The sequence below is a fragment of the Eumetopias jubatus genome, unplaced genomic scaffold (genome assembly GCF_037043125.1).
Source record: "Eumetopias jubatus isolate StellerSeaLion01/CBP00866 unplaced genomic scaffold, mEumJub1_p1.0 scaffold_4, whole genome shotgun sequence".
NCBI classification, from domain to species: Eukaryota; Metazoa; Chordata; class Mammalia; order Carnivora; family Otariidae; genus Eumetopias; species Eumetopias jubatus.
The window spans coordinates 108252072-108278569 of NW_028274810.1; the positions used below are offsets into that span (position 1 = coordinate 108252072).

General features: G+C 61.4%; 4 protein-coding genes across 9 annotated transcripts in view; 2 read left to right on the forward strand and 2 right to left on the reverse strand.

The window, feature by feature from the left end:
• The window catches only part of SPATC1 (spermatogenesis and centriole associated 1), a 28572-nt gene extending 26322 nt beyond the window's left edge, over nt 1-2250 (reverse strand). The window contains exon 1 of the mRNA XM_088022702.1: nt 215-2250. The gene's annotated coding sequence lies outside the window, so the exon portion shown is untranslated. The remainder of the gene's footprint in view (nt 1-214) is intronic.
• Nucleotides 2251-11740: 9490 nt separating this feature from the next.
• GRINA (glutamate ionotropic receptor NMDA type subunit associated protein 1) lies at nt 11741-14496 on the reverse strand. Of its 3 annotated transcripts, XM_088022707.1 has the most exons (8): nt 14369-14458; nt 13487-13682; nt 13023-13380; nt 12810-12922; nt 12537-12737; nt 12291-12419; nt 12052-12195; nt 11741-11958 (listed from the first exon to the last, which is right to left on the reverse strand). In XM_088022707.1, exons 3-8 carry the CDS (start codon nt 13354-13356, stop codon nt 11809-11811), a joined length of 1071 nt encoding a protein of 356 aa, XP_087878833.1. In that variant the 5' UTR covers nt 13357-13380; nt 13487-13682; nt 14369-14458; the 3' UTR covers nt 11741-11808. The 3 variants fall into 3 exon arrangements, with proteins under 3 accessions (XP_087878833.1, XP_027949285.1, XP_027949287.1); XM_028093484.2 differs by lacking the exon at nt 13487-13682 and having other exon boundaries at nt 14369-14496; XM_028093486.2 differs by lacking the exons at nt 13487-13682; nt 14369-14458 and adding an exon at nt 14262-14350.
• Nucleotides 14497-14723: 227 nt separating this feature from the next.
• On the forward strand, nt 14724-22008 carry PARP10 (poly(ADP-ribose) polymerase family member 10). The gene is given in 15 exon segments (XM_088022874.1): nt 14724-15610; nt 15613-15654; nt 15737-15852; nt 15855-15987; nt 16061-16282; nt 16370-16387; nt 16390-16580; nt 16582-16946; nt 16949-17428; nt 17430-17908; nt 18828-18867; nt 21010-21275; nt 21346-21360; nt 21363-21525; nt 21527-22008. Coding segments are annotated over 15 exon segments (2874 nt in total). The 5' UTR covers nt 14724-15426; the 3' UTR covers nt 21687-22008.
• Nucleotides 22009-22422: 414 nt separating this feature from the next.
• The window catches only part of PLEC (plectin), a 57415-nt gene continuing 53339 nt past the window's right edge, over nt 22423-26498 (forward strand). For 2 of the 4 annotated variants that reach the window (XM_028093476.2, XM_088022704.1), the window contains exons 1-2: nt 22423-22487; nt 23646-23841. In XM_028093476.2, the coding sequence (XP_027949277.2) occupies nt 23652-23841 (190 nt within the window). In that variant the 5' untranslated portion in view covers nt 22423-22487; nt 23646-23651. Of the gene's footprint in view, nt 23061-23645; nt 23842-25486; nt 25604-26498 lie in introns of those variants that run through there. The other 2 variants (XM_028093477.2, XM_028093481.2) reach the window with 2 other exon arrangements.

A 26498-nucleotide genomic window follows, 5' to 3' on the forward strand; every position in this document is an offset into this window, starting at 1 on the left:
TTTTTTTTAAAGATTTTTTAATTTATTTGAGAGAGAGAGAATGAGAGACAGAGAGCACGAGAGGGAAGAGGGTCAGAGGGAGAAGCAGACTCCCTGCTGAGCAGGGAGCCCGATGTGGGACTCGATCCCGGGACTCCAGGATCATGACCTGAGCCGAAGGCAGTCGCCCAACCAACTGAGCCACCCAGGCGCCCTCTTGTTCCAATTTTCTTACCTTTTGGTTGTTCTGTCGAGTATGCGAGTGTCCTTTGGTGCCCAGATCTATTGGGCTTGGGTTTGGGGCCAGAGCAAGAGTTTGCAGAGAGCAAGAGCTTCACTCAAAGCTTTATCCACGTGACCTTGGAGGACGCGTTTGGGGAGCGGGAGCTGGGGACTGAGAGATGACGGGCTGTCTCCCCTGCCCTCTCCCTGCTCTTCCGTCTGAGCAACGGGACAGCAGCCTCACTTCCTGACCCCACGCAGGGTTCGGTCTGCATCCCTCACGGGCTCGTTAGGAACTCACTGCACACACACCTTCAGTGTCCCCACTTGCTTATGCTGAGTCAGGAGTCCCCACTTCTGGTTTCAGGTCACTGGCTTTGCATACTTTGTTCCCATTTGCATTTGCTTCCTGAGATTCAGCTCAGCACACCAGCTTGGCAAGCCCTCTAGGGAGTAAAAGCCATGTTTTCAAGGCAAAAAGTTTTTAAAGAACAGGGACCTTTAACCTGGAACCCGCTGCCCACAACCCTTCTGCCTCCGTCCACACAGACAGGCTGTTGTGTGCTGCCCCTCGGGGTGTGGGAGACAGACCCTGGGCAGGAGCCACGCCGCCCCTGGCCAGCACCTGGCCTGGCAATCTTGGCTGCACCATCATGTCCACACTGCCCGCTGTGGCCATTTACAACGTCGGGCCGCATCCTGTCGCTGGCCAGGAGCTCCGGGAGGGATCTGCCCAGTCTGCTGCTGCGGGCGCCTCCCTTCCTTCTGGTCTCCTTCACTTCAGACAACGAAATGGCCGTGGCCGCTCTTCGTGGGTGCTCCCTGTGTGCCAAGCACTGTTGTAAGAGTCCCTGGGATGGTTCGAGCCACCACCTCCTACCGCCCTCCGTGTCCAGCGCCGGGTTTCTCCCCGGGGCCCCTGGGTCTCCGTGGTCAGTCCAGTCTTCCTACCTTTCCAGCTCTCAGGCTTGGAGCTTGGTGCAGGCAGCCTAGTGTCTGGCCTGCTCTTCCTGCCTCCAGCCTCACCCCTTCTAGTGCAGCCTCTACCACGGCGCCCCCCTGCCCCCACGGGATCTGGGCTCCGCTCAGAGAGGATGAGGGCCACAGCGTACTTTGCTCTGCATTCAGCATCCAGCACGGGCCCTGGCTCATCGTAGGTGCTCAGTAAATAAATGAATGCATTTTTATTCAACCTTTATAAAAACATTTTTTTTCTAGAGGAATTCTCACGGGGAAGCTGCAGAAGATATGATGCCTAGCCGCAGAAACAGCCAGGTGCTGACTGGCCTGCTGAGTGTCTGAGGATGTGCCCCTGGGCTTGGGCGGGGCCGCTGTCCCCTCCTGATGGAGTCCCCTTAGGACTGCGGATGGCCCTGGGACAGAGCAGACACATCTGCTGGTGGCCCAGGGCCCTGCCAGCCGGAGCCGGGAGCAGGGGCCACAGGGAAAATGTCTCCAGGTCTTGGCTAGAGGCAGAGTCTTCTGGGATTGTGACTTGGTCACCAACCGCAGGGGTCCCTTAGTCACCTCATGGAGGGCTGAGGGGAGACCGAGAGGCCTCTGTCGGTCTGGAGCTTGTCGGTTACAAATATTATTTGGAAGGTGGCCAGGAGGGGAGAGTGGGGCCGGCCTGCTGGCTAGGAACTCAGAGGCCCAAAGCGGGGGGCGCTGGAGGCGTGTGGTGGGGTTCCAGACCCCAGACTCCAGGGCTCAACCGCAGAGCCCCCAGCCCTGACCCTCGGTTGATTCCTCCTTCTTCAGACCTTGGCTCTGAGCCACGCGTCAGGGGCCTCCCCTCAGCAGCACTGAGGGGTCACAGGCCCGCTTCTGGCTTTATGCACTTCTGTGCATCTAGTCCTTCGTCTGCTCGATGGGGTGATGGGGCCCCTTCGCCCTCCTGCCGTCTGAGGCCTAGGCGAGCAGCCTGTGTAGTTACGCCTGAGTCCAGTGCAAGCACTTTCCATCCTTGCGGGGCCCGCCAGTGCACCCCACCTGCTCCCTCCGCCTCCAGGAAGAGTCCAACCTCTGCCGGCCCCTCAACAGCGACCCCCCCCCCCCCGGGGGGCTCTGTGCCTTTGTGGACCGCAGCCCCTCCCCAGGCGCTGCCCCACCCCTCACCGGTCTCCTTAGGGCACCGTGTTCCTTCCACGCCCTGGGACGCTAGTGCCCCACAGCCCAGGGCAGACCGGGCTCCTGAGCGGATGACTGAATCAGCCTTTGCCCCAGCCCTTACTTCGCTCAGCACAACGGAACTAGATACTTCAAAAGGAGTTTTCATCAGGATTCTCTGAGAACACAGAGGAAAGTGGGGAGGTGCCGAGGGCCCGGTCTTGGGCCCGCTCTGGAGCTTGCCTTCTCGTGGCTAGGTGGCACTGGGACTGTGTGGTCACTGCAGGCCAGGCCTTGTCATCTGTGGACTGGGGGTCATCACACCCACCCTTGAGGGTCCGATGATCCCTGAGCGTCAGTGCTGAGGTCAGAGCTTGCACGTGGCATCCAACACCTGGTCACGGTTCCAGACTCCAGCTGCCTGAGCCGGTGCTGCCGGAGGACAGGTGGCTCTAACCATGTGCAGGAGCGGGACGGTCTCAGGATGAGGGCACACACTGGCTTGTACTGGGAAGGTCACCAGGCCGAGTGTCGGATATCAGGCTCGGCAAGGGACAAGAGCCCAGCCCCTCTGTGGTGGCACTCACGCCTCCCTTCCCTGGGCCCAGGGGCCGCCCTGGCTCCGGGGCCTGCAGCCTAGTCCCCAGCTGGGCACCTGGGCTCTGGACTCGGGGTCAGCTTTTCCAGCCTGCCTGTCCGCTGCCTGGACTCCTGCCAGATCCCAGTGACAGGCTTGCCCCTGGGGAAGCGTCTTCTTCTGCTGACGCTGTTGGCGAGCCTTTCTGCCTGGCTTGACGGATTGTCTTCTCTTGTCTCTCCTTCAGCTGCGTCGAAAACACAGAACTTCTCAAACCCGGTCTCCTTCGAACGTCCCGTGGGGGCCTGGGTTTCCCGACACGAGACCTTCCTCGATTAAGCTCATTTGCTGGTTGGGGGTGGTGGACAACTGCTTCGCCCTGAGCCGTCTTCTCGTCAGCCTCTTCGGCCACCGCCCGTTGGCCGCTGCGGGGAGCCGTAGGGCCCCGGGAAACCCTCTTCAGCCTGGGTCCCTGGGCCTCGGGTGGACGAACATCGCGCTTCAGGCACAGGTGAGTGGAGGTGCTCTTGTCTGGTGCAGCTGGGACCCTTAGCTTGTCATGTTGTCAAGCAGCTGGTTGAACAAGACAATCCTCAACGAACAGGTGTGCATTGTTTCAGTGGGATGGATATATTTGGGAACAATTTGAGCATAAGGCAGGTTTGGTTTGTTTATGTGCAAATATGTCCAAGGGAAATGTGAAAACGGCAAAAATTGCACCCGCTGAACAGACCACAAAACACACTGGCCCCGGACGGCTGCGTCACTGCCTCCTGAGCCACACCTGCTCATGCCCTGCAGGGTGTCACAACTTCCTCAACTCCAACCACCTGCTGCACACAGCAGCAAGCCCCACCCCCGCCCCACCCCCACCCTCGGAGGGCAGGTCTTCCAGTAAACACCACTCCCACTGCACTGTCTGCACCTCTTAACCCCTTAGCACACCTGGGCCGTGCCGCCATCATGTGTATTCGGCTCCTGCCATCTGTGGCTGGGGAAGGTCTGCATGGCCACCTCCCCCGCGTTTCTCACCAGTCTTTGGTTTTATTGCCTGTTCAGCCCCGACTCCACCGCTGCACGGCTCTGGCTGGTCATTAAATGGCCACAAGTTGTCAATTCCTCCCCTCTGCCACGGCCCCCTTGATCAGGCTCCCCCATCTGCTCATCCGTCCATCCAGCAGCCCATGACCTGGGCCTGTTCCAGCTGTGGGCAGAGGTGCTCAAAACCCTAGGCACACAGTGTGGGCAAGACAGGAGGGGTGCCTGATCCAGCCGAGTGGTCTTGTCCCTTCCCAGAGCACGCAGGCTAAGGGGTAGCCTCGTGGGCCTGCTTTGGAAACCTGCAGGTAGGGGCACCTGAAGGAGAATGAAATCCTGAGGGGAGGTGCCTGCACCAGGGCCAGGACTGGGAGGGAAGAGACCCTGGAGGGAGGGGGCATGGGGCACTGAAGCCAGAAGGAAAAGGAAAGGAGGAGTACAGAGGCTGGGGGAGTGGGACCTTCCAGGGGGCACGGTGGAGAGGCGGGTGGGCAGACGGACAAGGGGAGATGCTGTTCGAAACGGCACACCCAGGAGGAGGCCAGACAGGTGCTTGGTCAGATGCTGGTGGGAGCGAGCGAGTGAGCGTCAGGGCAGCTGGGGTCCCCTCCAGTGCCCCAGGCCTCCTCTCGGCCACTTCTCAGGCCAAGCACCCCGATCTGAGCAGCTCACGTGTCAAGGGCTAGGGACACATGCCCTCAGCTCACTGTCTTCAGAGGACAGAGTGGCCAGCCTCGGGAAAGCCATCGTGCGGCCGCCGGGTGAGTGCACGGGAGCCAGGCGTGGGCGAGGATGGCTGTGAGGTTGGAGGCAGGGCTGGCCCCGTGGGACCCCGTAGCAGCCACAGCTCAGACCGGTGCTGGCCGCTACCACGGGCAGTTCGTGGAGGGCTTGAAGCTGGGAGTGAGGTCGTCCCGTGTTTGTCTGCTTCAAGACTGGACATGGGAGGCCAGTGACTGAGAGGCTCCTGCAGGGGGTTCAGTGGGAGGTGATGTGGGTCTCAACCAGGGCGGTAGCGCCCTGAGTCCAAACGGGGGTGCAGAAAAAAACCACCATCTTTCACACAAGGCAAAACTCATCGGTGTCCGTGAGCGAGTCACCTGTGGGAGGGCTGCTTTGTCTTCTTTGGGTGTCGCAGACCCTTCGAGGGGTCTTCCCCGCTCCCGCATGTACCTCCACGTTGGACTCGGGAATGCTGTGTGCTCTGTAACTCGGAGGGGCGCACAACGAGCGCTAGATTCACTGAGCGCCAGGCATGTGCCGTATGCCATCTGGGCATCGAGGTGGCAATGGTCGTACCCTGCACGCTACAGAGAATTACAATGGAGTCAGATGCACGGACCAACGGACAGGAAGCCACCATGAGGGGGGTGAGGGCTATGTGGGAGGGGGCCTGGCTGGTGGGGGTCGGGGAAGCCTCCCAGGGGGATGACTTCTCACTATCTCTCGATGTCATGGGTAAGGAGGAGCCATCCAGGTTAAAGGAAGGTCAGGTGGCAACAGGACGGGGGCCGTGCCAGGACCTGGAGCAGAGGGAGTGGGGTGCAGCTAGTGTGTGTGAGTGGGAGGCCAGTGGGGGAGGCAGCAGAGGCCTTGGTGTCCTATCGGAATGTGGATCTCATCCCGAGTGGCGAGGGCTGTGGCAGGGCTTGGTTCTCACCAGGGGCGGCACATCTGGAAATCTGTGTGGGCTTTTCCTGTCGTCACAGGGACTTGGGACATCAGTGCAGAGATGCTAAGGCTGTGTGCTGGGCGGTTCGGGGCCACAATAGTTCTGCCCAGACAAGGGAGTGTCCCTGCTGAGAAACACCACACCTTCACTGTGCAGCCAGCAAACAGCATTTTAGTCTCCCAATGCATTTTTTATTACCTTATTGTTAATTTTTAAATTGAACTACCTTGTGGTCCGAGAACAAGGCCGAGGGACCCTTGTCTTCCGTGCATGTGCCACAATCTCACTGGCAGAAATCGAGGTTGTTTATAGGCTTTTGCAGCGATGAACGATGACACTGTGAATTGAGGTGGGGCTGGATCTCACCACCCCGGGATCACAACCTAACAATTTTATGAGTTTTGACAAATGTACGTACCATATGACCACTGCTACAAGGTATAAAACATTTCTGTTACCCTAAAAGTTTCCTTGTGCCCTTCTCTAGTGATTCCGACCTCCCACCCCGGAGTTCTAACAGTCTTTCCCGGAGTTTTCATCACAGGTATATATTCTTTTGTGTTTGGCTTCTTTTGCTCAGCACAGTGGTTTTGAGATCCGTTCATGTGGCTGTGTGTAGGGTTAGTGTGTTGCTTTTTATGGCTAAGTAGTATTCCATCACATGACTATCACAGTGGGTTTATCCGTTCACCTGCTGGTGGGCATTTCTGTCATTTCCATGTCTGGCTATTATGAATAAAACTGCTATGAGCAACTGTGTACAAATCTTTGGATAAAAATCTAGGAGTGGAATTGCTAGATCCTTAACATTATAGGAAGCTGCCAAGTTGTTTTCCCAAATGGTTGTACCATTCTGCTTTTCCACCAGCTGCTCTACATCCTTGCCGGTGTTTGTTATCATAAATCTTTTAGTTTGAGCTCTTCTAGTGAATGTAGATTGGCATCTTATTGTAGTTTCACTTGCATTTCCTTGATGACAAAAGATGTTGAAAATATTCATGCGTGGGATGCCTGGGTGGCTCAGTAGGTTAAGCGTCTGCCTTCGGCTCAGGTCATGATCCCAGGGTCCTGGGATCGAGCCCCGCATCGGGCTCCTGGCTCAGCGGGAAGCCTGCTTCTCCCTCTCCTTCTGCCTCTCCCTCTGCTCGTGTTCTCTCTGTCTGTATCTCTGTGTCTCAAATGAATAAATAAAATCTGTAAAAAATAAATAAATAAATAAAAAATAAAAGTTTTTACAGGGGCACCTGGGTGGCTCTGTCGTTAGGCATCTGCCTTTGTCTTGGGTCATGATCCCGGGGTCCTGGGATCAAGCCCCGTGTTGGGCTACCTGCTCCGCGGGAAGCCTGCTTCTCCCTCTCCCACTCCCCCTGCTTGTGTTCCCTCTCGCTGTGTCTCTCTCTGTCAAATAAATAAGTAAAATCTTTAAAAAAAAGTTTTTATAAATTTAGCTTTTACATTTAGGTCTAGGATCCATTCCAAGTTAATTTTTGTGTGTGATGTGAGGTAAGGGTCGGGGTTCTATCTTTTTCTTTAATCATGGTATCCAATTTTCCATTACCATTTGTTTAAAAAACATATGCATAGGTTTATTTCTGGATTCTCTATTCTGTTCCACTGATCTATGTGTTCCTCCATAGAATTATTTTCGCTTTACAGTAAGTCACAAAATCAGGTGGTGTGGGTTCTCCAGCTTTGTTCTTTTTTTTTCCAAAATTGTTTTGACTTTTCTACATCGTTTGCATTTCCATATACATTTTAAGATGTTTGTCAATTTCTACGATAAAGCCTGCTGGGATTTTGATTGGGATTGTGTTGAATTTCTATATCAGTTTGGAGAGAATTGACATCTTGACATTATTAAGTCTTCTGATCCATGAACATGGTACATCTCACTATTTAGGGCTCTTCCCGCCTGCCCCACCAGGGCAATCCGTACTGATCTGCCTTTACTCAAACCACTCCCAGGCTCTTCTCTGGAGGATTCCAGACCCTGGAGCTCCTCGGTTTTCCACACCTGGCCTTGACCACTCATGACTCTCTGTGCGTCTTCTCTTTCTTCCACTTGGTTTCCCCAGATGTGCCTCCATGCATTCTCCTGGGCTTTGAGTTTTGCTGTCCACACTCCTGAAATGACTTCCCGCTAATGTTGATGCTGAGCCAAAGTCCTGAGGTCTAAAGTACTCTCTGTCCCTGGTCCTGGAACATGAAGTTCGTTCATTTACTCCACAGTTGACACCTATGGTGTGCCTGGGCCCGGACGGGGTGCTGGCCTGGGTGTTCAGCAAGCCGGGGTCCTGTGCCAGCCTCTCAGTACGGTTCTCCGTGGCCACGGGCAGTGTTGCTTGGCAAGGAGTGTGATGGAGGCGTGCACGCTTTGTGTCTTTTCACCTTGAAAATTAGGACGGATTTAATGATGGCCTATGGAGATAAACATTTCTGTTGAAGAATACATTAGCCCTCTTTGGCCTGAGTATAGTTAGTAGCCATTTCAGTGCCCTCCTGTGGAAGCCCACTGGACATGCCAGCAGGTGTGCGGGCCGGGCTTGTCACTCACCGCAGTGAGGGGACCTCAGGCAACAGGCAGCCGGGGCATCACAGGACTCTGGGCCTAGAAAGGACCTACTGGAGGCTGGGCTCCCTTGGGTGAACTGGGGACAGCTATGGAGGCAGGGCTTCACTCTGGGTCACATGCTGTCAGGAAAGGGGGTGTCCTGTGCCTGGGTGTCTCAATACCTCTTCTTTGGAAGGAGGGCAGACCAGAGGGGTTAGCTGTCTGTAAGCAGCACAGTGCACCATTGGTCTTTACGCCTGGACGTTGCCCGTGTCTTGTCTTTGTCCACACGTGATTACGGAGGGAACTTGTCTGATGCTGGTGTTGTGTGAAATTGTTTATAATCTGATCAGCAGAACACCAGTGCCTGGATCTGAGTGCCGGGCCTGCTCCTAGCAACACTGGGGCTTTGCTCATAGGACCAGGCCAGCCCCCAGAGGTTGGAGGCTGTTTCCTTCCTCGGCTGGAAAAGCAACAGTGCTTCACCCACAATTGCTCCCTGAGTCAGCGTGAGCACCTTCTACATACTCTTCCACCTGGTCAGATTCATAGCTGCCCCTCCTTCTCTAACCTGGGAAGGATGCAGCAGCGAGCAGGCCACGTTCCACCGGCAGAAATGCCCTGCCGGGCACGCCTGTCGGCTGAGCGTCCGACTCTTGGTTTTGGCTCAGGTCGTGATCTCAGGGTCGTGGGATTGAGCCCCGTGTCGGGCTCCCTGCTCAGCGAGGAGTCTGCTCGAGATTCTCTCTGCCCTGCCCCGCCCGGCACTCTCTCTTTCTTTCAAATAAAATAATCTTTAAAAAAGAAAGAAAGAAAGAAAGGGCACCTGGGTGGCTCAGTTGGTTGGGCGACTGCCTTCGGCTCAGGTCATGATCCTCGAGTCCCGGGATCGAGTCCCGCATCGGGCTCCCTGCTCAGCGGGGAGTCTGCTTCTCCCTCTGAACCTCTTCCCTCTCATGCTCTCTATCTCTCATTCTCTCTCTCTCAAATAAATAAAATCTTAAAAAAAAAAAAAAAGAAAGAAAGAAAGAAAAATGCCCTGCCTGTCAGCCTTGCCCTGGGCCCAGCCTGGTCCTTCTGTGGCGCTGCAGGCCCCATCCTGATGCCCATGGCCCTGGGCTCTGCTGTGGCCGCTCTGAGCTCCTCTCTGGCACACCTCCACGGCCCCTTTCCTGCTTGCTTCACCTGTTCACACCTCATGCCTTCTCCTGGACATTCTGTTGCTGGGCTCCTCTGGAGTCCCCTTTACCTACAGGGCCTTGGCTGTGTGCAGCCCTGGGCTTCCCTCTGGCGGCAGGTGCCTCTTCTCTCTATCTCCTGGCCTCCTGGCTGTCGCTGTGCCCCTGCACCACACCTGCAGACCCTCGCTGCCCCCAGGGGGCCTCCCCCCAGGGTTAGCTTAGCGGAGAGTCTGCATTCCCAGAGCTCCTCGAGAAAAACACTGTCCTTGCCTGTTGCACTCAGCGGTATTATTCCTGAGCTCCCTCCACCTCAACTGATGTTTTTGTTCACCATGTCAACACTCTGGGGTTCTTCTCAGCCTGAAACCCTGATGGGTCTGTGAGCTGACATGGAGCAGATTCCTGCATGCTTAGAGCATGGGCAGGGCAGGGAGTCCTGGCCAGGGAGCTGCACCTGCTCGAGGAGCCAGCCACCAAGTGGTGGGGGTGGGGCTGCATTTCCTGCCTGGTGCTTAGCAGGTGGATACAGCTGAGGGGCACGGTGCCACAGGCAGCCACGGGGCAAGGCAAGGTGGACCCCAGGAAGGGCCCAGGGGTGCATGCATCCCTGCCCCAGGGCAGAGGGGCCTGCCTGGGTCTCAGGCTGTGCAAGGTCAGGCCCAGGGGTTGAGCGACGAGGGGACAGTGAGAGGTCAGCTAGGCAGCCAGCAGGCAGATGGCAGGGCCCACGGGCCAGGCAAGGATGTGCACTTCATCCACTGGCAACTTTCAGAGGGTTTGAAGCAGGCAGGTGGTGGGATCTGTGTTTGGAAATAAACCTAGCAGGCAAAGGGCGGGTGGGTGTGAATGGACAGGTGAGCATGAGGCCTTCCATGCAGCTGAAGGCGGGCAGGGCAGAGAGAAGATAGCCCTGGTTCTGGCCGGGCGGCCGGGGTGGAGACCATGGATGGGAGAGGGCGCGGCAGCAGCAGGTTTGCGGGGAGAATGGACTTGGGGCAGGTGGGCCACAGCGGAGGTGCCCATAGACCTTGGCAGGGATGCTGGCTCGCCATGTGTGAGTCCCTTCACGGATGCTGGGGTGATAGACCAGCTACAAGGGTGGGGGGTGAGGGGCAAGGAGCAACCCTCTCCTCCCAAGAGAGGGTTCTCAAGCCACACTAGATGGAGGGTCCTGCAGAGGGGAGACTGCAGTGAGCCAAGGGCAGGGAGGTCCTCTGACAGATCTGGGCCCTGGACAGTGCAGGAGCCCCTCTGTGGGGAGGGGGAGGATGTGGACAGCTAGCTGACCTCTGAATGTACCTCCTAGAGCCGGGGTGGGTGAGGCAGCGGGGGCGGAGGGGCTGGCAGAAGGTGTTAGAGGCAGGCTGAGGGACCCAACGGGCCAAGCCCTCAAGAGTCTTTGTCCTACTTCCCTCCAGAGGCTCCAGTCTGCAGGTTTCTCATGGGGGGGGCAGAGGGATCTGTGGGGCCTTGTCTGAGCCAGGCCCAGGTGGCACGTCAGGTGCCCACTGACGGGCAGAGCCAGGAAGAGTCTGCTCTGGGGCAGGTCCATGGCCTACGGCGTCCCCAGACCCAGGGCAAGATGGTAAGGGTCTCATAAGACCCTCCGCCATGCTATGCGGTTCCAGGATCGAGTGGCAAAGTCAGGCCGTCTATCACCCTGTGAACCAGGCACCAGGCTTAAGCTCCAGAGGCCTCCAGGTCCCTGTCCGTGTCCTTGCTCGGTGCGCGCGGTGCCTACGACGGGGCAGGGGAGGCGGCAGGGAGGGTGATGGCGTGCACACGAGGAGGCCCGGCTGCCCTCCCTTCCTTGAGCTCCCCTCCCGGCAGCCTAACCTGCTCCCGCTCCCTTTGCCCTGGTGGTGCCACAGCCTCCCCCCCGCCCCCCAGGAAAAGCAGCCAGGAGCGGGATCACAACGCGGAGAGCACAAGGTCCCATTTATTGGAATTTTAAAGACAGCAAGATGAGAGGAAGGCCTCCTACCCCCCTGAAATAGTCTCATCCTCTCTGCCCTAAAGGCTCAGCACAGGGACAGGGCCCTCACCCCTCAGGCCCCCCAGAGGGCAGCACTCCAGGGAGGGGTGGGGGACTCTATGCCAGGCTGGGGGTGGGGGCTGGAACAGGAGGGGAGACGTGCACCCTCACCTCTTGGCTCGACCCCTCTCCCCTGGGACCTGGTGTTGCCCCCAGACCCTGGGGTGGGCTGGCAGACAGGGCTCATGCAACAGTGAGTGGGCAGGAGGTGGCCTGGAAACCGGGCCCCCGCTGCCCTTTGGCAGGGCCGGAGGGCGAGAGGGGGCCATGCTGGCCGCAGCGGGTCCACACAGAAGTATCTGCAGTGTACACACAGGAGGGTCGGGGGGGCCCCTTGGTCCCGGGCTAGGCCCGGGGGGGTGCAAGGGGAGGTGTGACGGCATTGCCCTAGCAGGGGCAGGGCCCAGGCCAGCCATGCCGCCCAAGTGGGGCCCCGAGCGCAAGCTACTCCTTGGCGCGGCCGATGATGGTGAGGATGTACAGGAAGATGTTGATGATGTCCGTGTACAGGTTCAGTGCGGCAAACACATACTCCTCCGGGCTCAGGGACAGCTGCTTGTTTCCCAGCAGCAGCTGGGTGTCCACTGCCAGGAACTGGAGGCGACGGGCCGCGCTGGTGAGGGACAAACCTGCCCGCCCGGCCCCCCGGCCCAGCCCCGCCACCCGGCCGCCCACCGCTGCACTCACGCAGGTGAAGAGCAGGGCGCCTAGCGAGGCGTACACGATCTCCAGGACGCGGTTCCGGATGAAGACGCAGAGGATGGCGAAGATGACCAGCACCACCAGGCTCACCAGCAGCACGCCCATGCACGAGGTGAAGTCGTAGCGGGTCTGTGGGCACAGGGGCGACAGGAGGCCCTGGGTGCCGGGCCCCCGAAGGCGTTTGGGCCCTGGGGGCCAGCAGCCCCGCCTTCAGGGGCCCTCACCTGCATAGAAAAGATGACCACCGCGAAGCAGACCGTCGTCGTGATGCCCACAGCCATGATGACCGCCTCCGTGTTGTAGAAGCTGGCGATCATGCCCACCATGTAGGACAGGCTGACGGTCAGGATCGACTGCGGGGACACGGAGCCTCGTGTGGGGGGAGCCGCTGCCCACTCCCCCACCCCGTGGCTGCAAAGTGTGGTAGCGGGGGGGCGGGGGGGGCTGCAGGGCCCAGGGGCTGGGGTTACCAGGGCAACGAGGTTCCAGGGATGCTTTCGCCGGAAGTCTCCACAGCAGCTGAGGACAATGAGGGAGATGAAGAAGACAGCATAGGAAACATAGTACGTCCACACGTTCTCCCGGACGAAGCCCTTCACCTTCCCAACAAAGGTGAACACGGCCACAGTGGACAGCGTCACAGACAGCTGCAGGGTCAGCACCAGGAACACCTAAGGCGGGAGCCAGCTCAGAGCCCTGCCCAGCGGGACCCCTGCCCCCCTCCCCCAGCCTCTTTCGCCCACCTTCCGGATGAAGGCCTGGCGGATGCTCTTGTCATCCCAGTTGGTGGCAGGGAAGTCCTGGTTGTCATAGTAGGACGGGGGACCCTCTTCATGGTAGTTTCCATGCTGAGGTGCTGAGGAGCAGCACAGGCTGGGTCAGCACCACGGGAGGGCATCTGGAGCCCCTTGCGCCCCCCCCCACCCCCCACCCACTCCCTCCCCTCTACTACTCACAGCCAGGGTCCTGTGCCGGGAAGGCCTGTGGTTGTCCATAGGGGTTGGGGGGAAAGGGGCTCTGTGGATACGGCCCCTGAGGGTAGCCCCCTTGAGGGTAGGGGCCCTGAGGATAGCCCCCTTGGGGGTAGGGGCCCTGAGGGTAGCCCCCTTGGGGGTAGGAGCTGGGGCCCTGGGGGTACCCTGGCTGGCCATATGGGGAAGGCTGGAAGGGGGCTTGTGGGTAAGGGGCTACAGGGTAGGGAGGCATGGAGGGCTGGGGTCCCCCAGGATATCCAGAGTTGGGGGGAGGATAACTGTCTCCAGACACCAGGAAACTCTTTTCATGGGGCATGGCCTCAGATTCTGTGGTCTCCCCCTAGAGGAGAGAGAGAGAAGTCAGCTCTGCAGCGGCTCCCCGGAACCAGCCACCGCCGCCCCGCCCCACCTGCTGCAGGGAAACCAGGACACAAAGGGGGGCATACAGGACTCTTGCCCCCAGGGCCGTTGGCAACCCCAGAGCAGAAGGACCAGGAGAGCCAGCGGGGACCCGTCAGCTGGGCCTGGGGCTTCGGAAGGAGCCGTTCTAAGACGACCCCGTAAGTGAAGGAGGGCACAGGCAAAGACGATGACTTCCGTCAGCTTCGGGGTTTTTTGGTCTCGGTCGTTTCTTAGGAGCAACTGGGGAGGTTTATGACCGCTGCTGGCGTCTCCCGGGTCAGAGCGCAGCCCGGATCGTGCTGGGGGCGCGGCCAGGGAGGTGTGGGGGTGTGCCCGGACCCTCCCCTTAGCCACCCTCCCCTTAAGCAGCTTTAAGGGGCTAGAGCCGGCGGCTATTTCTATCCCGGGAAATCCCCAGGCCATCTGCGAGCAGCGAGAGCCCTGACCCTTGTCCGAAAGCAGGCCCGACTGCCCCTCGCTCCCAAGGCGGGGGGTAGCAGGCCTGGACCGGCTCTCTGGAGTGCCTGCTGGAGGGTACGCCAGGAACAGCGGGGTGCGGGGGTGTGTGGGGGGATGGAAGCGACCAGAGGGCGTGCGGGGGAACAAAGCAGGCGAGACAGCGAGGCGGGTGGGGGCGGCGGCCACGGAAGCCGCACCGAGGGCGGATGGGCCCCGCTGCCCGGTCGGGGGACTCTCGGGACACGGGTCGCTGCCGCCCCCGCCCCCGCCCCCCGCCGGCCCGCCGGCCGCCCGCCAGCCGCCCGCCGCCGCGCCTGGCCCAAGCGGGCCGAGCGGGCCGTGAGCCCCGGCGGGACCTACCGACTAGCCCACCGCGACGCCGTGGGGCTGCGCAGGGCCCGCGCGGGGGCGGGCGGCCCAGCGGCCGAGCGGGTAGCCACGCTGCTGCGCTCGGGCCAGGGACTCACCACTCGCGGGGCGCCTCCGGAACGGTGCGCACGGTGTCCGGTGCGCGACCGTGCGGTCGATGGCCGCTGAGCCCGCACCCACGCCCGCACCCGCTCGGCGGCCGGCTCGACTGGGCCTGCGCCTGCGGCTCCGGAGTCGCTGCGGGGCCTTGTGACGGGGCGGGGCCTGGGGGCGGGGCAGGGGCGCGGGGTGGGCGGGGCGGGGGCGGGGCCTGCAGCCGGGGAGACGCCGCGGGGTCTTGCGTCTGGGCGGGGCCTGGGGCCGGGGCCGGTCCGGGGCTGGCCCGGGGTGGGGCGGGGCCGGCAGGAGGAGGAGCGGGGCTGCGGGACCGGGCTCTACCGGGAACTCCGGGGTTCCTGCGGTTGGGTCCTACCCGCTGTGGCCGCCTTGCTGGCTCCTTTCCGAGTCCCAGGCCGGCACCCTGCGTCCCGCACTGTCCGCCGAAGTGTCGGCTTGGGCCGTGGGGGCTGAAGATCCTAGAGGCAGAGGCCTGGCCTGGCTAATTTGGTTCAGGGAGTTAGGAATGTATTCCCTAAATCTAGGATGTGCTGAAGCTGCCAAGGATCCTCTATGCCTCCATGGTCTTGAAACATCACTTTCCCTTTTCTCTCGGCCTTTCATCCGACTCTATCCCAAATCAAGAGGCCTGGTGGATTTAGTAGGGAGGGTGATTGGCCATTTTGAGGTTCCCAGGGAGAGGCCAGTGGGTGTAGAGGACCACCAGCGGCCTCTCTCCACACCCTCGCAGCCTGTGAGCTGGAGCTGGTGTGCTGGACTGAGGGGTCAGGCTTGGCCAGCACCTCCCGGTCGGCTAGGGGCTCTTTGTAGGCTCAGGGGCTGGGGCTGGGGTGGAAAACTCTGCAGGAGGGGCCTGCCCGAAGGAAGGAAAGCAGCGAGGAAGTGGTCCCCTAGCCCCAGCTCTGCCGGCCCCACAGTATCACTTTGGTCTCCCTGTCCCAGGCCTTCTGGCTGCAGAGCAGGCTCAGGAGTCCTGGCTGAAGGTAGGGGCTCAGGGCCTGCAGGGTGTAAGTTCTGAATGTGCCCCTCCCCCACCGTGATGGGGGGACTGTGGTGCCACTACCCTCCCCACCTGTATAGGCCTCAGGGTTGCCCTGGCCAAGGTGGGCGTGGGGGGGCAGCAGTGGTGCTCAGTGGGCTGCCCCCTGACATCCTGGAGGGGCTGCTCACGCCCTACTTCGAGGACGGCCGTCGCTCTGGGGGAGGACCTGTGTTGAGCTGGCAGAGCTTGGCAGAGGGGGCACACTCACTTTTCAGAAGTCTGCAGGTGAGGGGGCTGGTGGAAGGGGCAGCCTGAGGGCCCTCTGCTGGCTATGGGCCCTGATGCCCCACTCCACCCCTGCCTGCAGGTGCAGGGAGGGTCTCGGCCTAGGAGGGGCATCTACGGCGCTGGCTGAGCCTTAGGCCAGCCCCACCATGTGCCCCTGCAAGCCTGCTGCTCCCAGGACTGCCCCCCGACACCGCCCCCCCCAGCACCTAGAGCAGCACAGCCAGACCCTGCTGCGTGCCACGGGGCACCCAGCGCAGCCCTGCTGTGGCCCTGACAGTCCCCGACCAGACTGGGTCCTGGCCCAGCTGCCCCAGCCCCTTTCTGAGGCAGGTAAGATGCAGGATTGGGGCGGATGTGCCTGTTAGGGGGGACGCTCGGAGCCAACCTGCACCCTCCCCCACAGAAGTCTGAGTCCTGGAGGAACAGGCCTGGGCCCTGGGCCTGGAAGGGACTGAGGTGTCCCAGGCCCGAGTCGTGCGTGTGGTGGGGGGTATTCCCCCTGAGGGCCTGCTGCTGCAGGAGCTGTACCTGGAGACTGAGCTCCGCAGTGGCAGGGGACCCCTGGGGGGCCTTCGCAGCCTGCCTGGGCACCTGGGCATGGTTACATCCTTCCAGCAGCGGCAGGGTGAGGGGAGTGAGGTAGACTTGGTAGCCTACCCCTCCCTACCCCTCAGAGCCCTGACGGGCCTTCTGCCCTTTCCTTTCCTCCAAGTGGCCGAGTGAGTCCTACAGAGGACTCCCAGGGGCAGTGCTCAGAGCTGAGCCTGGTCCCCCACTATGACGTCCTGGAGCCTGAGCAGCTTGCCAAGAACACCGGTGGAGGGGACTACCTGGTCAAGTTGGGGCCAGGGACCACCGAGCATGTTCTCCTGGAGGCTGGAGGGCCAGTGAGGGCATTGAAGGGTGCAGGGCTGGTGACACTGTGGAGGCTCTGAAGAGGAACCAGGGCAGACAGTAGCCTCTCTGGGGACGGGTCCCCTTGGGTCTCTTGGACAGGCTGAGCCAGTCAGCTTGGGCCCATGGAGTCACTGGGACAGGGGGCTGGTGAGCCGGAGCCCATGGGGTCTCCAGGCCCAGTGGGCCCAGGGAGATGGCCGCAGGGTCTCTGGAACAGGTCTCCCACACACCCTGCAGCCCCCAGACCATACAGGCAGTGACCAGGAGAAGGTGAGGCTCCCTGGGGACCCCAGCATATCCTGGGGCCCTTCCCTGACCTCGCCTTCTACCCTGCCCTATACTTGCACCTGTTTTGTGGCCCTGTGCCCTTCACCTTCTCTCCATCTTTTGCCCTGACTTACTCTGTACCCTGGCTGGGCTTGGCCCGTGAACCCGCATCTCTCCCGGCCCCCAGAGGAGGTGTGAGCGCTGCGGGCCACCCCGGAGGGCCTGGGTGGGAGGGCTGGCTGGCTGTCTCCAGAGCTGGGGGCCGGGCAGAGGACTCTGAGGAGCAGCCAGAGCGGGAGTTGGCCTCCAGGGCTGGGAGGGCCGCAAGAGGAGCTGCACGCTGCGGTGAGCCCTGCAGGAGGCAGAAGACGAGCTCGTGGGCAGGGGAGCTGGTGGCCTGGCTGGTGGTGCCCGTGGCCTTTGGGCAGGATGTGGCTGAGCCGGACCAGGCACTAGGGACTGCCTTGGAGGTGCACGTCCAGGAGGAGATGGTGGGGTCCTGGGGTCGCATGTGGCCTGCAGAGCTGGGAGCCCGTCTGCAGCCATGCCATGGTGTGAGTACTGCCCCTTGGGGTGACAGCACCGTTCTCCAGGACTCTGGGACCCAGCCACCTGGCAGTGCCGCTGGCTGGCCCCCCGCATCAGAGTTTGGCCTTTCTCTTGGCAGCTTCAGGCCCCACCTGTGAGCCTGCACCCCGGCTTGGGGAGGGTGGGGTAGGCCAGTGCCCTAGGCATGGCCCGGACCCCCTTTGTCTGCCGGTGCCTCAGCAGAGGCTGAAGGGTCCTGGGATGGGCTGGGGTCTGGCCAAGAGTGGCAGGAGTCCCGGGTGGTGCTGCGGGTCTGCTCTGACACCTGGCGGCTGCTCACGGCGGGATCCGCATCGTCCGGGTGAGTCCACACTGTCTTCCTCAGACAGAGCTCATGGCAAGAGCCTGCGGACTGTCACTCTAGCCTATGTCAGGGTTGGGGGACGAGGCCCCGTGGGGCTCGCTAGCCCTGGTCCCTGCTCTGGAGGGTGGAGACAGAAGGGCCTAGACGGTAGGGGGGCCCGACGATCTGACAGGCCCGAGCAGGGGTCCCCGTTTTGCTGATTACAGCTCAGTGAGGACGGAGGGTGGGACTGCAGACCGGGGTCCTTGTCTGAAGCATGGGGTTGGGGCGCCATCTCGTGGCCACTTTGAGGATTACTCTTCCCGCAGGTAAGGTACCTGGCGCAGTCCTGGGGGGCCCCCCCGCAGCCGCTGCCCCAGCCTGGAGAGGGCTTGCTGCACTATTTTTATTTGCTAAATGTTGCAACTTTGAGCATGGGTGTGTTTCATTTTTTAAAAACGCTTTTTTGAGATTTTATTTATTTATTTATTTGACAGAGAGAGGGAGAGCGCAAGTAGGTAGAGTGGCAGGCAGAGGGAGAGGGAGAAGCAGGCTCCCCGCTGAGCAGGGAGCCCGATGCGGGGCTCGATCCCAGGACCCCGGGATCACGACCTGAGCCGAAGGCGGACGCTTCACCGACTGAGCCACCCGGGCGCCCCTGTGCGTGTGTTTCAGACAAACACTGGAGCCACGGCAGGGGTGTGGGTGGTGGGGGCTCAGAGTGAGCCCCCGCCTATCAGGCAGGGGGAGGGAGAGGCTGCGGAGGGCCTCAGGAGGCGATGGCGGCGTGGGGGGTGCGTGGCACGAGCAGAAGGAGGGGCGGAGGAGGGGCTCTGCTGGCGAGTGAGTGTGAGGGCACTGCCTGGAGCGGGCGCCGAGCGGGTCGAAGAGTGACCGCCAGGTGGGGACGGGGACCAGCGCAAATGAGCTGGTCAGGAGAGGAAGGAGGGCAGGTTGAGTGCTTGCCGTGTAGACAGGCAGGAGGAAGGGGCGGTGCAGAGCCCAGGCCAGCCAGGCACCCCTGACTCTGGACGCACAAAGCTGGGGGTGGGCCGGGCAGCGGCAGTGACCCCCGGCGGGCGGCGGCAGAACTTCCGGCCCTCCCCAGGCTGCCCACACCGCTCTTTGACTGCAGGTGGTCGCTCCAACTTCAGAGGGGGGGCCCTTTCCTCTGGGTTTGGACTCAGCAGCTCTCACTTATGCTCCTCGGAGACAGAGGCACCGACGCGGGTCGCCCGCACTCGCCTGGCGGGTTTTGTTAGCTACACGCTCTTGATTCCCCCAGTCGTTGCCTGCGCGAGTTCAGATGGCACCCGTGAACTTGCTTTTCATTCACAGCTTCGGAGACTGTCTCTCGACTTGCTCCACGGAGGATGGGGAGAACAGGTCCCCCTTCTCCTCTCCCTCACAGTTGCGTCGGTTGCATTATTTTTATTAATGTCATCAAGGTTGACAGGTGTCATTTTCTATTCTGTGATTACCCTGAGGCTACGCGCTTGGGCCGTACTTTGGTGGATATATAATGATAATGGAAAAGCATTTACCATTGAACCATAGAGGAAACAAGGAAATGAAATCCTAGTTATTAAAACCATGTTGCATGAAAGAGAATTATGCGAGAGTTCAAAGACCAATGGCTCTTTCTTTCTTTTTCTTTACATAGGCTCCACACCCAGTGTGTGAACCTTGAACTCATAACCCTGAGATCAGGAGTCACAGGGTCTACTGACCAAGCCAGCCAGGTGCCACAGGACCAATGGCTCTTAATATTGATTGATTGGTTGATTGATTTGACAGAGAGAGACACAGCAAGAGAGGGAACACAAACAGGGGGAGTGGGAGAGGGAGAAGGAGGCCTCCCGCTGAGCAGGGAGCCAGATGCGGGGCTCGATCCCAGGACCCTGGGATCACCTGAGCCAAAGGCAGATGCTTAATAACTGAGCCACTCAGGTGCCCCTTAATTTTTTTTTTTTACTTTCATTTTTTCCCCCTGTGTTGGTACTCTTTATGCTCCCTTGTCCCCTTCCTGCACAGATTCTTTATCTGTTTAGTAGTGGAATCTCCTTGAGTGGCTAGTCAATATCTTGGAGTTTCACATTTATTTTGCCTTTTACCATTAGAGGTAATTTGCAACTGTAACTGGTGTAAACTTATTTTCCAAATGAAAGTTGCTGTGTGTTTGAGACATTTCTTCTAAGTTAAATAAGCACAGTGAGATCTTGCATATCTTAATATGTCCTTATTTTGTCCTCATTAATAGTTTATGTGGATATAGTGTTCAGGATCAAACTATGTTTTCCTTCCAATCTCTGAAAGACATTACCCTTTCTCTTTCCTCTTCTAAAACGTTGTTTTTGGAAAGAAAAAGAAATCCATTTATGGTCTCTTAGCATCCAGTAGTATTGGTGGTGAGCATGTGGAGTTTTTCCAAGATTTTTTCCCCATTTGCATACTGATTTAGGGGTGTGTGTGTGTGTGTGTATGTGCGTCTGGATACTTTCAGAGTTTTCTTTTGCTTTGAAAGTGGGAGTTTCCCCAGCAGGTAGGTGCCGGGGATGTATGTTTTGCCATTGTCCTTCTGGGCCTTTTATGGATCCTTCCCACCAGCAGACACCCCCCTCAGGGCAGGGAAACTGTGCTCCAGGGCTCCCTCACTGGCTGGGGCTGGCCACCTGTGCGCTGCCTTCCCAAGGAGGTCCTGCGGGCAGACCGGGCACCCCTGTGCCTCCAGCCTCCCCATGGGGCCCTCCCAGTCCCCATCCCCTTCCTTTAGCTCTGCGCTGGGGGCCAGTTCCCTAACTTCACCTCCTGACCTCATCATCCGGCATACCCACTGGACTCCACTCCGAGATTCCATTCCCAGTGTTTTCAGACTGGTTCTTCTCACACAGCAAGTCCTGCTGCATGGATGTAATTTCTTTTGCATCCCCCTGAAGAGATGAGTTAGAATTTCTTCAGAAACTATTTGAGCCGCTGAACTGGCTCCCTCGAGGCTGGCTGTTGGTCTTCTCAGTACTGAGAGGTCCAGGGCATCTCTTGGTGTTTCAAGGGAAGTCCTGTGGGCTGTATAGGCACCTAGCTCAGCTTTGCCCTGCAGAGGCCTGGCTGTGGGTGCTCAGTTCTGGTGAGTGCTTGGGTTTGTCCACCTGCAGGCCTCCCTGGAAGGACCAGACTTCCCTGGAGGGAGCAAGGCTTCCCTGAAGCTGTTCAGTGCCACTTGGGGCCCCATCCAGGTGGCTAATGTCTGCCCAACGTCTGCAGCTGGACAAAGCATGACTGGAGCTCTGCCATCTCCCCAGACCCTGAACTCCACCAAGAGAAGGCTCTTGGTTTCCAGGCTCAGGTCTGCAGCGGGGTGCCGAGGGGGTAGGAGGGTCTCCTGATAGCCTGGCCCTGAATGGCCTTCCGAGTGTGGAGCATGTGAGTGTCTGCTGCAGCAGCAGGTCCGAACCCCACGGGGAGCACCTGGAACAGCCCCCTGAGAGGCGCCTAGTGGAGCAGGTTCTGTACCATGGCCCATCAGCCTGGGCAGTCCCCGACATCTGTGCGCAGGGCTTTGACCATAGCTAAGGAGGCCTTAACAGTGAGGCCACGCGGTGGTCTAGGGCTCTGCCGACCCCGGACGACCTTGGCCCTCGTCTGTCCCCCTGCAGGCACACTCTATGGGCAGGAGCCGCCTCCCTGTCCCTGCAGGACCACTACTTGCCCCCCAACGCTGATGGCCACAAGGTGGTGTTCGGAGCATGGGTGCTGACCGGTGACTAGGGGCAGGGTCCTGGAGGCCTTTGGAAGCCCCCACCCCGCCCCAAACTGCGGGCCCCTGGCCACGTGTTCCCGCGCCAACAGCGCAGTGGACTGCCTCCGCCAGGCCAGCATCTTTGCCATCTTTCATGTAACTGAGGCGCTGCCCACCCACCTCATTACTTGCAAGCACGTGCCCCGGGCTTCCCCAGGGGACTCCTCTGGGCACTTGGGCCACTTCCCAGCCTCCTAACCTCCCCTCCCCCCCACCTCGGCCCAGTCCCTGGCTGCCGGCTCCCTGGGCTCCCGCTGCGCACAGCCTTACCGCCCCCTCGGCTGCCTGAGTTGCCCCTGGGGGCGCCCCTTGCCTCTGCCTGCGGTGCGTGGACAGGCGGGTGCGGACCTGGAGGACCAGGGCTGTGTCCGTGCTCGGGGCCGGTACCCGCCGGAGCCGGCCCAGCCACCAGAGGTCAGCAGAGCCCGGGAGGAGGGTGGGCCCGCTCGACTCCGCCCGCCTCGGCCGGACCCAGACCGAGCGCGAGTCTGTTGTTTGAATAAACGTCTACGTGAAACTAGGTGGCGGGGCCTACGGGACCTCTGGGTCCGACCTCTGCTTGGGAGGTGGGGTACCTCGGCGTGGCTAGGGGCGAGCGCCGGCGGGCAGAGTCCGTGGCTCCTTTGCGGCAGCCTTGAGCAGCGGGCCGAGGCCGGACCCAGCGCGCACCCCTGCGACCCCACGTCGCCTTAGTGACACGCACGCTCCCCAACAACGTCTCCTTGCCGACCGGCCCGCCCTGTACGCGCCGGGAGGGCTGCGCCTGGCGAGAGCTGCGAGCACTAGTCGGGCGCTGCCGGCCGAGCGGAAGGCGCGCTCCAGCCGGTTGCCTCGGAGAGGCCCCGGCCCGACGCGCACCCGGGCGCTGCGACCGAACGGGCGGCGCTCGGTGGGGACCGGGGCGGGGCTCCGGGTTCGCCCCGCCTGCGCAGCCTCCGCGGCTCTCCCGGCCCAGCAGTCTGGCTGCGGCGGACGAGCCTAGCCGAGCTGAGCCACCAGGCACGTAGGACCGGGGCCGGGATGGAGAGGCGCGCAGCGTGCGGGAGCTGCGAGGTGGGGTTGGGGGCTCTACGGCCACAGGCGTCCCGGAACTAGGGGCTGCGTCGCGGCCCAACTTCCCTCCGGAGGACACCACCTCTGCGCGCCCAGGACTGCGGAACTGGACGGGCGGTGCCCGGAGTGTGGGCAGGAAAGGCTGCTGGGAGGCGCGGCTGACAGCGGGGTGCAGCCCGGGGGGCAGTGAAGCAGAAGTGCGGGTGGATGAGCTTGTGGGAGGCGGGGCGGGGTGACCCCCAGCTCGGTGCCCGCTGTCTCCTCTCTAGCCCTTAGCCCCAGGGCGGAGGAGGCACAGAGTCCACATTGTGCCCCCACTCTACCCGGCCCTGCCGGGACAGAGCCCCATTGACCTCTCGCACGCCAGCGCTCTTGGGGACCCGGAGCTGAAGAGCGGTCACGCGTGGGTGTGCGGGTGTGCCGGAGGCTCTGGGCGGAGGCTGGAGGGGAGGCCCGAGCTCCCGCGGCCCACGCCTCTGCGGCTACAGATATTTATAGGCCTTCACTGCGGAGCTCAAGGTGGGACTGAGCGGGACCGGGGGTGGGGAAGGACGGTGGAGAGTCCTAGAGGCTGAGACAGCTTGGAGGTAGAGTGCCAGTGTCCAGGCGATGGGGCCGGGACCCTTTCCTGATGGCGGGGTGAGGGAAGGGATGGCGGTCAGTGCTTCCTGCTGGTCGGGCTTGCCTGCTGGTCTGAGGTTTGCAGGGGACATCCAGGTTTGGGACAGAGCCGGGGAGGGGGGAGCGCGGTTGGTGTCTGAGTGACGGGGGGAGCCCCCAGGCTGACAGTGTGGAGGGGCCGGTGTCCTGGTGATAGACAAGGGAGTGAGGTCAGTGCTGGGGGGAGGGGTGTCTTTGTGTGGGTGTCCCAGGGGTGAGCTGGAGGGAGTGAGGCCAGTTGTGGCTGGGAGCAGAGCTGTCAATGTCTGGGTCGGGGGCGATCAGTATGTGGATGAAGCGGGACACAGGAGGGGAGTGGGTGTCAGTGTCTAAGTGATTAGGGTGGGAAGGGTGCAGTCAATGTCTAGATTAAGGAAGTGTCTGGTTGGTGTGCAGTATCCCCCTAAACACAGAGGTGTGACCCCCCTCCTGCTCCCTCTCCAGGAGGCCATGTCAGGTGAGGACCACGAGGGGCGGCCGGTGGCTGAAGATGCCAACGGAGGCAGTGGCTCGCCCAGCCCTGGGGACACACTGCCCTGGAACCTGGGGAAAACGCAGAGGAGCTGGCGAAGCGGAGGGGGCTCCGGGGGCAATGGGAGTGTCTTGGACCCTGCTGAGCGGGCAGTCATCCGCATTGCAGGTAACGCTGAAGGGCCTTGTCTGCCCAGTTTGGAAATTAGCACTCGCTTGTTGACTGAGCACTTGCTGTTGGCTACCTGCGGGTGTTAGGACTGGGATGGGAGGGTGATGTGCGGGTCCCCAGCCGACTTTTCTGTGGCAGGTGATTGCGGGCAGCACAGCGCCACCTGCTGGCCCCCTCTTGTCAGCTGCAGGAGGCCTAAGGTTGAGGCCTGAGGGTTGAGTCCCCCGCCATGGCGCCATCATTGGCTCATGACAAGGAGGCTGTGCCCAGATGCCATGACCCTTTCTTGGGTTTCTGGGGCAGAGCCGCCTTCCAGGCCCCTTGCTCTTGGTTGCCACCACTGGCAGTGTGGGGAAGCATACAGGAGCAGGAGAGGAGGGGCCACCTGGTTGGCTAGGGCCGCGGCAACGCCGTGAGCCACGGGCCTGCCTTGGCCTCCAGCAGCTGCCGATTTGTGGAGAAGGATGGGAAAGGCCCAGCCAGAGGCCCCTGAGAGTGCAGGGTGGGGCAGCGGGGGAGTGGGCCCTCCCCCTGGGAAGTGGGTGACCCAGGCTGGAGGCCTTCAGGCAGGCTGTGCTGGGAAAGGGAGGAGCCAGCTGAGGGTCCCGTGCCCAGGCTGCAGAGTGCTGATCCCACCCCCCTGAGGACAGAATGAGGGTGAGGCGCGTGGAGGGCAGGGCCGACCCGGCAGGTGCCTGGGCGCGCACACTGAGGCAGGTGGGCAGAGGCCTGAAAGGCCAGCTGCTGAGGGAGGGCAGGACTGCAGGCAGCGAGGGGCTCTGTGGGTGGGAAGACCGGCAACAGCTCAAGGAAATGCAGAGGCTCAGGACAGCTTGAGGGTTGTGTGGGTGTATCACATATGGATTTTAAAGGAGGATTTTTACCCACGTGAAAGGGAATCATGAGTGTCTTTCCGCCCCCCCGACCTTCTTCAGCATCAGCCCCTGCCCGGGGGTGGTGGCCTTCAGCTCTCCCTGCTGGGAGCTGTGCTGCTGCCAGGGCCCCAGCCTGGTGATCTCAGGACTGACCCCTAGCAGTAGGGTTTGTGGTCACAGCGTCTGCAGCAGCTAAGGTTAGAGACGGCACTGCCTCTGCGCTCCAGAAAGGAGGGCATCTGCCCGCGCTGGGACACAGGGTCTTTGCCCATTTCATGGGTGGGAAAGAATTTGTCTTTTAGTTTTACCAAACCTTTTTTTTTCTTTTTGCTGCACATTGCCTATTTTAGTCCTTTTATGCTTACTTGAATTTTTTGTGATTTGAGGGCTCTTTTTATATCGAAGGTAGCAACTCTCACCTCCAGCCTCGCAGTGGGAGGATTCTCAGTAGCGGCGGAGGGAGGAGGGAAGGGGCGCGCCTGAGGGCGGCCAGGTGAGGTCGCCGGAGAGGTAGGGGCCGGCGAGGGAGGGGCCGCGAGGGACTGGGACCCGGCCGGGGGCGGGGACGGGGGTGCGCCCCCGGGACGCGCGTGGGGCCGCGGCTGGGAGCCTGCCCAGCCTGCCCGGCGCAGCCCTGGCCCCCTGGCCCCTCGCCCGGCCCCGCCCCGCCCGTGGGGCATCCTGGGTGCGGGGGCGGGGCGGGGCCGCCCCTTTAAGCGGCGCGCGGCCGCGGGGACAGTGGCCGCCCGGTCTGGAGGCCGCTCTGCGCCGCAGTGCCCGCCGCGTCCCGCGCCCAGGCATGGCCGCCCTGCTGCCCCTGGGCCCGCCGCCCGACGAGCTGGACTTCATCCAGGCCTACGAGGAGGTGCGGGAGAAGTACAAAGGTACGGCGCCGCCGGCCCCGCGCACCCTGAGGGCGACCTGCCGTTCGGCCGGGCCCTGGCAGGTCCTCCAGCCTGACAGCCCGGCCTCTGACCCCTTGTCCGCCGTGGCCGGTCCGATCGCGGCCCAGGCAGAGCCCGGCCCGCCGCCTCGCCGGTCCCCCTCGACACCCGCGGCTGCGGCGCCCGGGGAACCGGCAGGAGCGCCCGGCGGAGCCCCCGCGGTCATGCCCTTAATAGGGCATCGCGCGGCGAGGGTGGTGGGGTGGGCCGCGCCGCGGGCGGGGGCTCGCGGGGCCAGTGTCCAGTGTCCCCAGTCTGTGCCCAGCAGACACGTGGGTCAAGGCCGAGCCCTCCCCGTGCCCCTCAGCGGGGTGCCTCCCCCGTGGGGTGGGGGCCGCTGTCGCACCTGGCAGTGGGTCACATACTTGTGGCCTCTCCTCACATCCCCAAATGGGCCAGCCCCTGGGCTGCCACCCTCCCTTGGCAGGGAGCTCCTTACATCCCTTCTCTTTACCCTGGGCAGGCAGCTGTGTGCTGGGGAAGACAGGGCAACCCTCTCTTCCTTTTCAGAAGAAATGGCTCTGTGTCTCTGACAGACCCCCTTGCCCTGCTCCAGCGGCCCCCTGGGGTCTCTGGACCTACCCAGGCCCTCGCTGTTGTCAGCAGCCCGCACCCCAGCCCAGCTGCCCGGGTCCCTGGGCTCTGAGCAGGCACCATCACAGCCCTGGCTCCTGGCCCACACAGGCTTAGGGCCCTGACAGTGAGTTGCTGGAGAGGGTCGAGGCGGGGGCCTTGGGCAGAGCTGACCAGAGCTGTTTCCAGCTCCACATGGCTGGTTTTGCTGTCTCTGCCCCCAAGGGCAGTTCCGGGAGAGAGGTCCTGCTCAGGCCTCGCC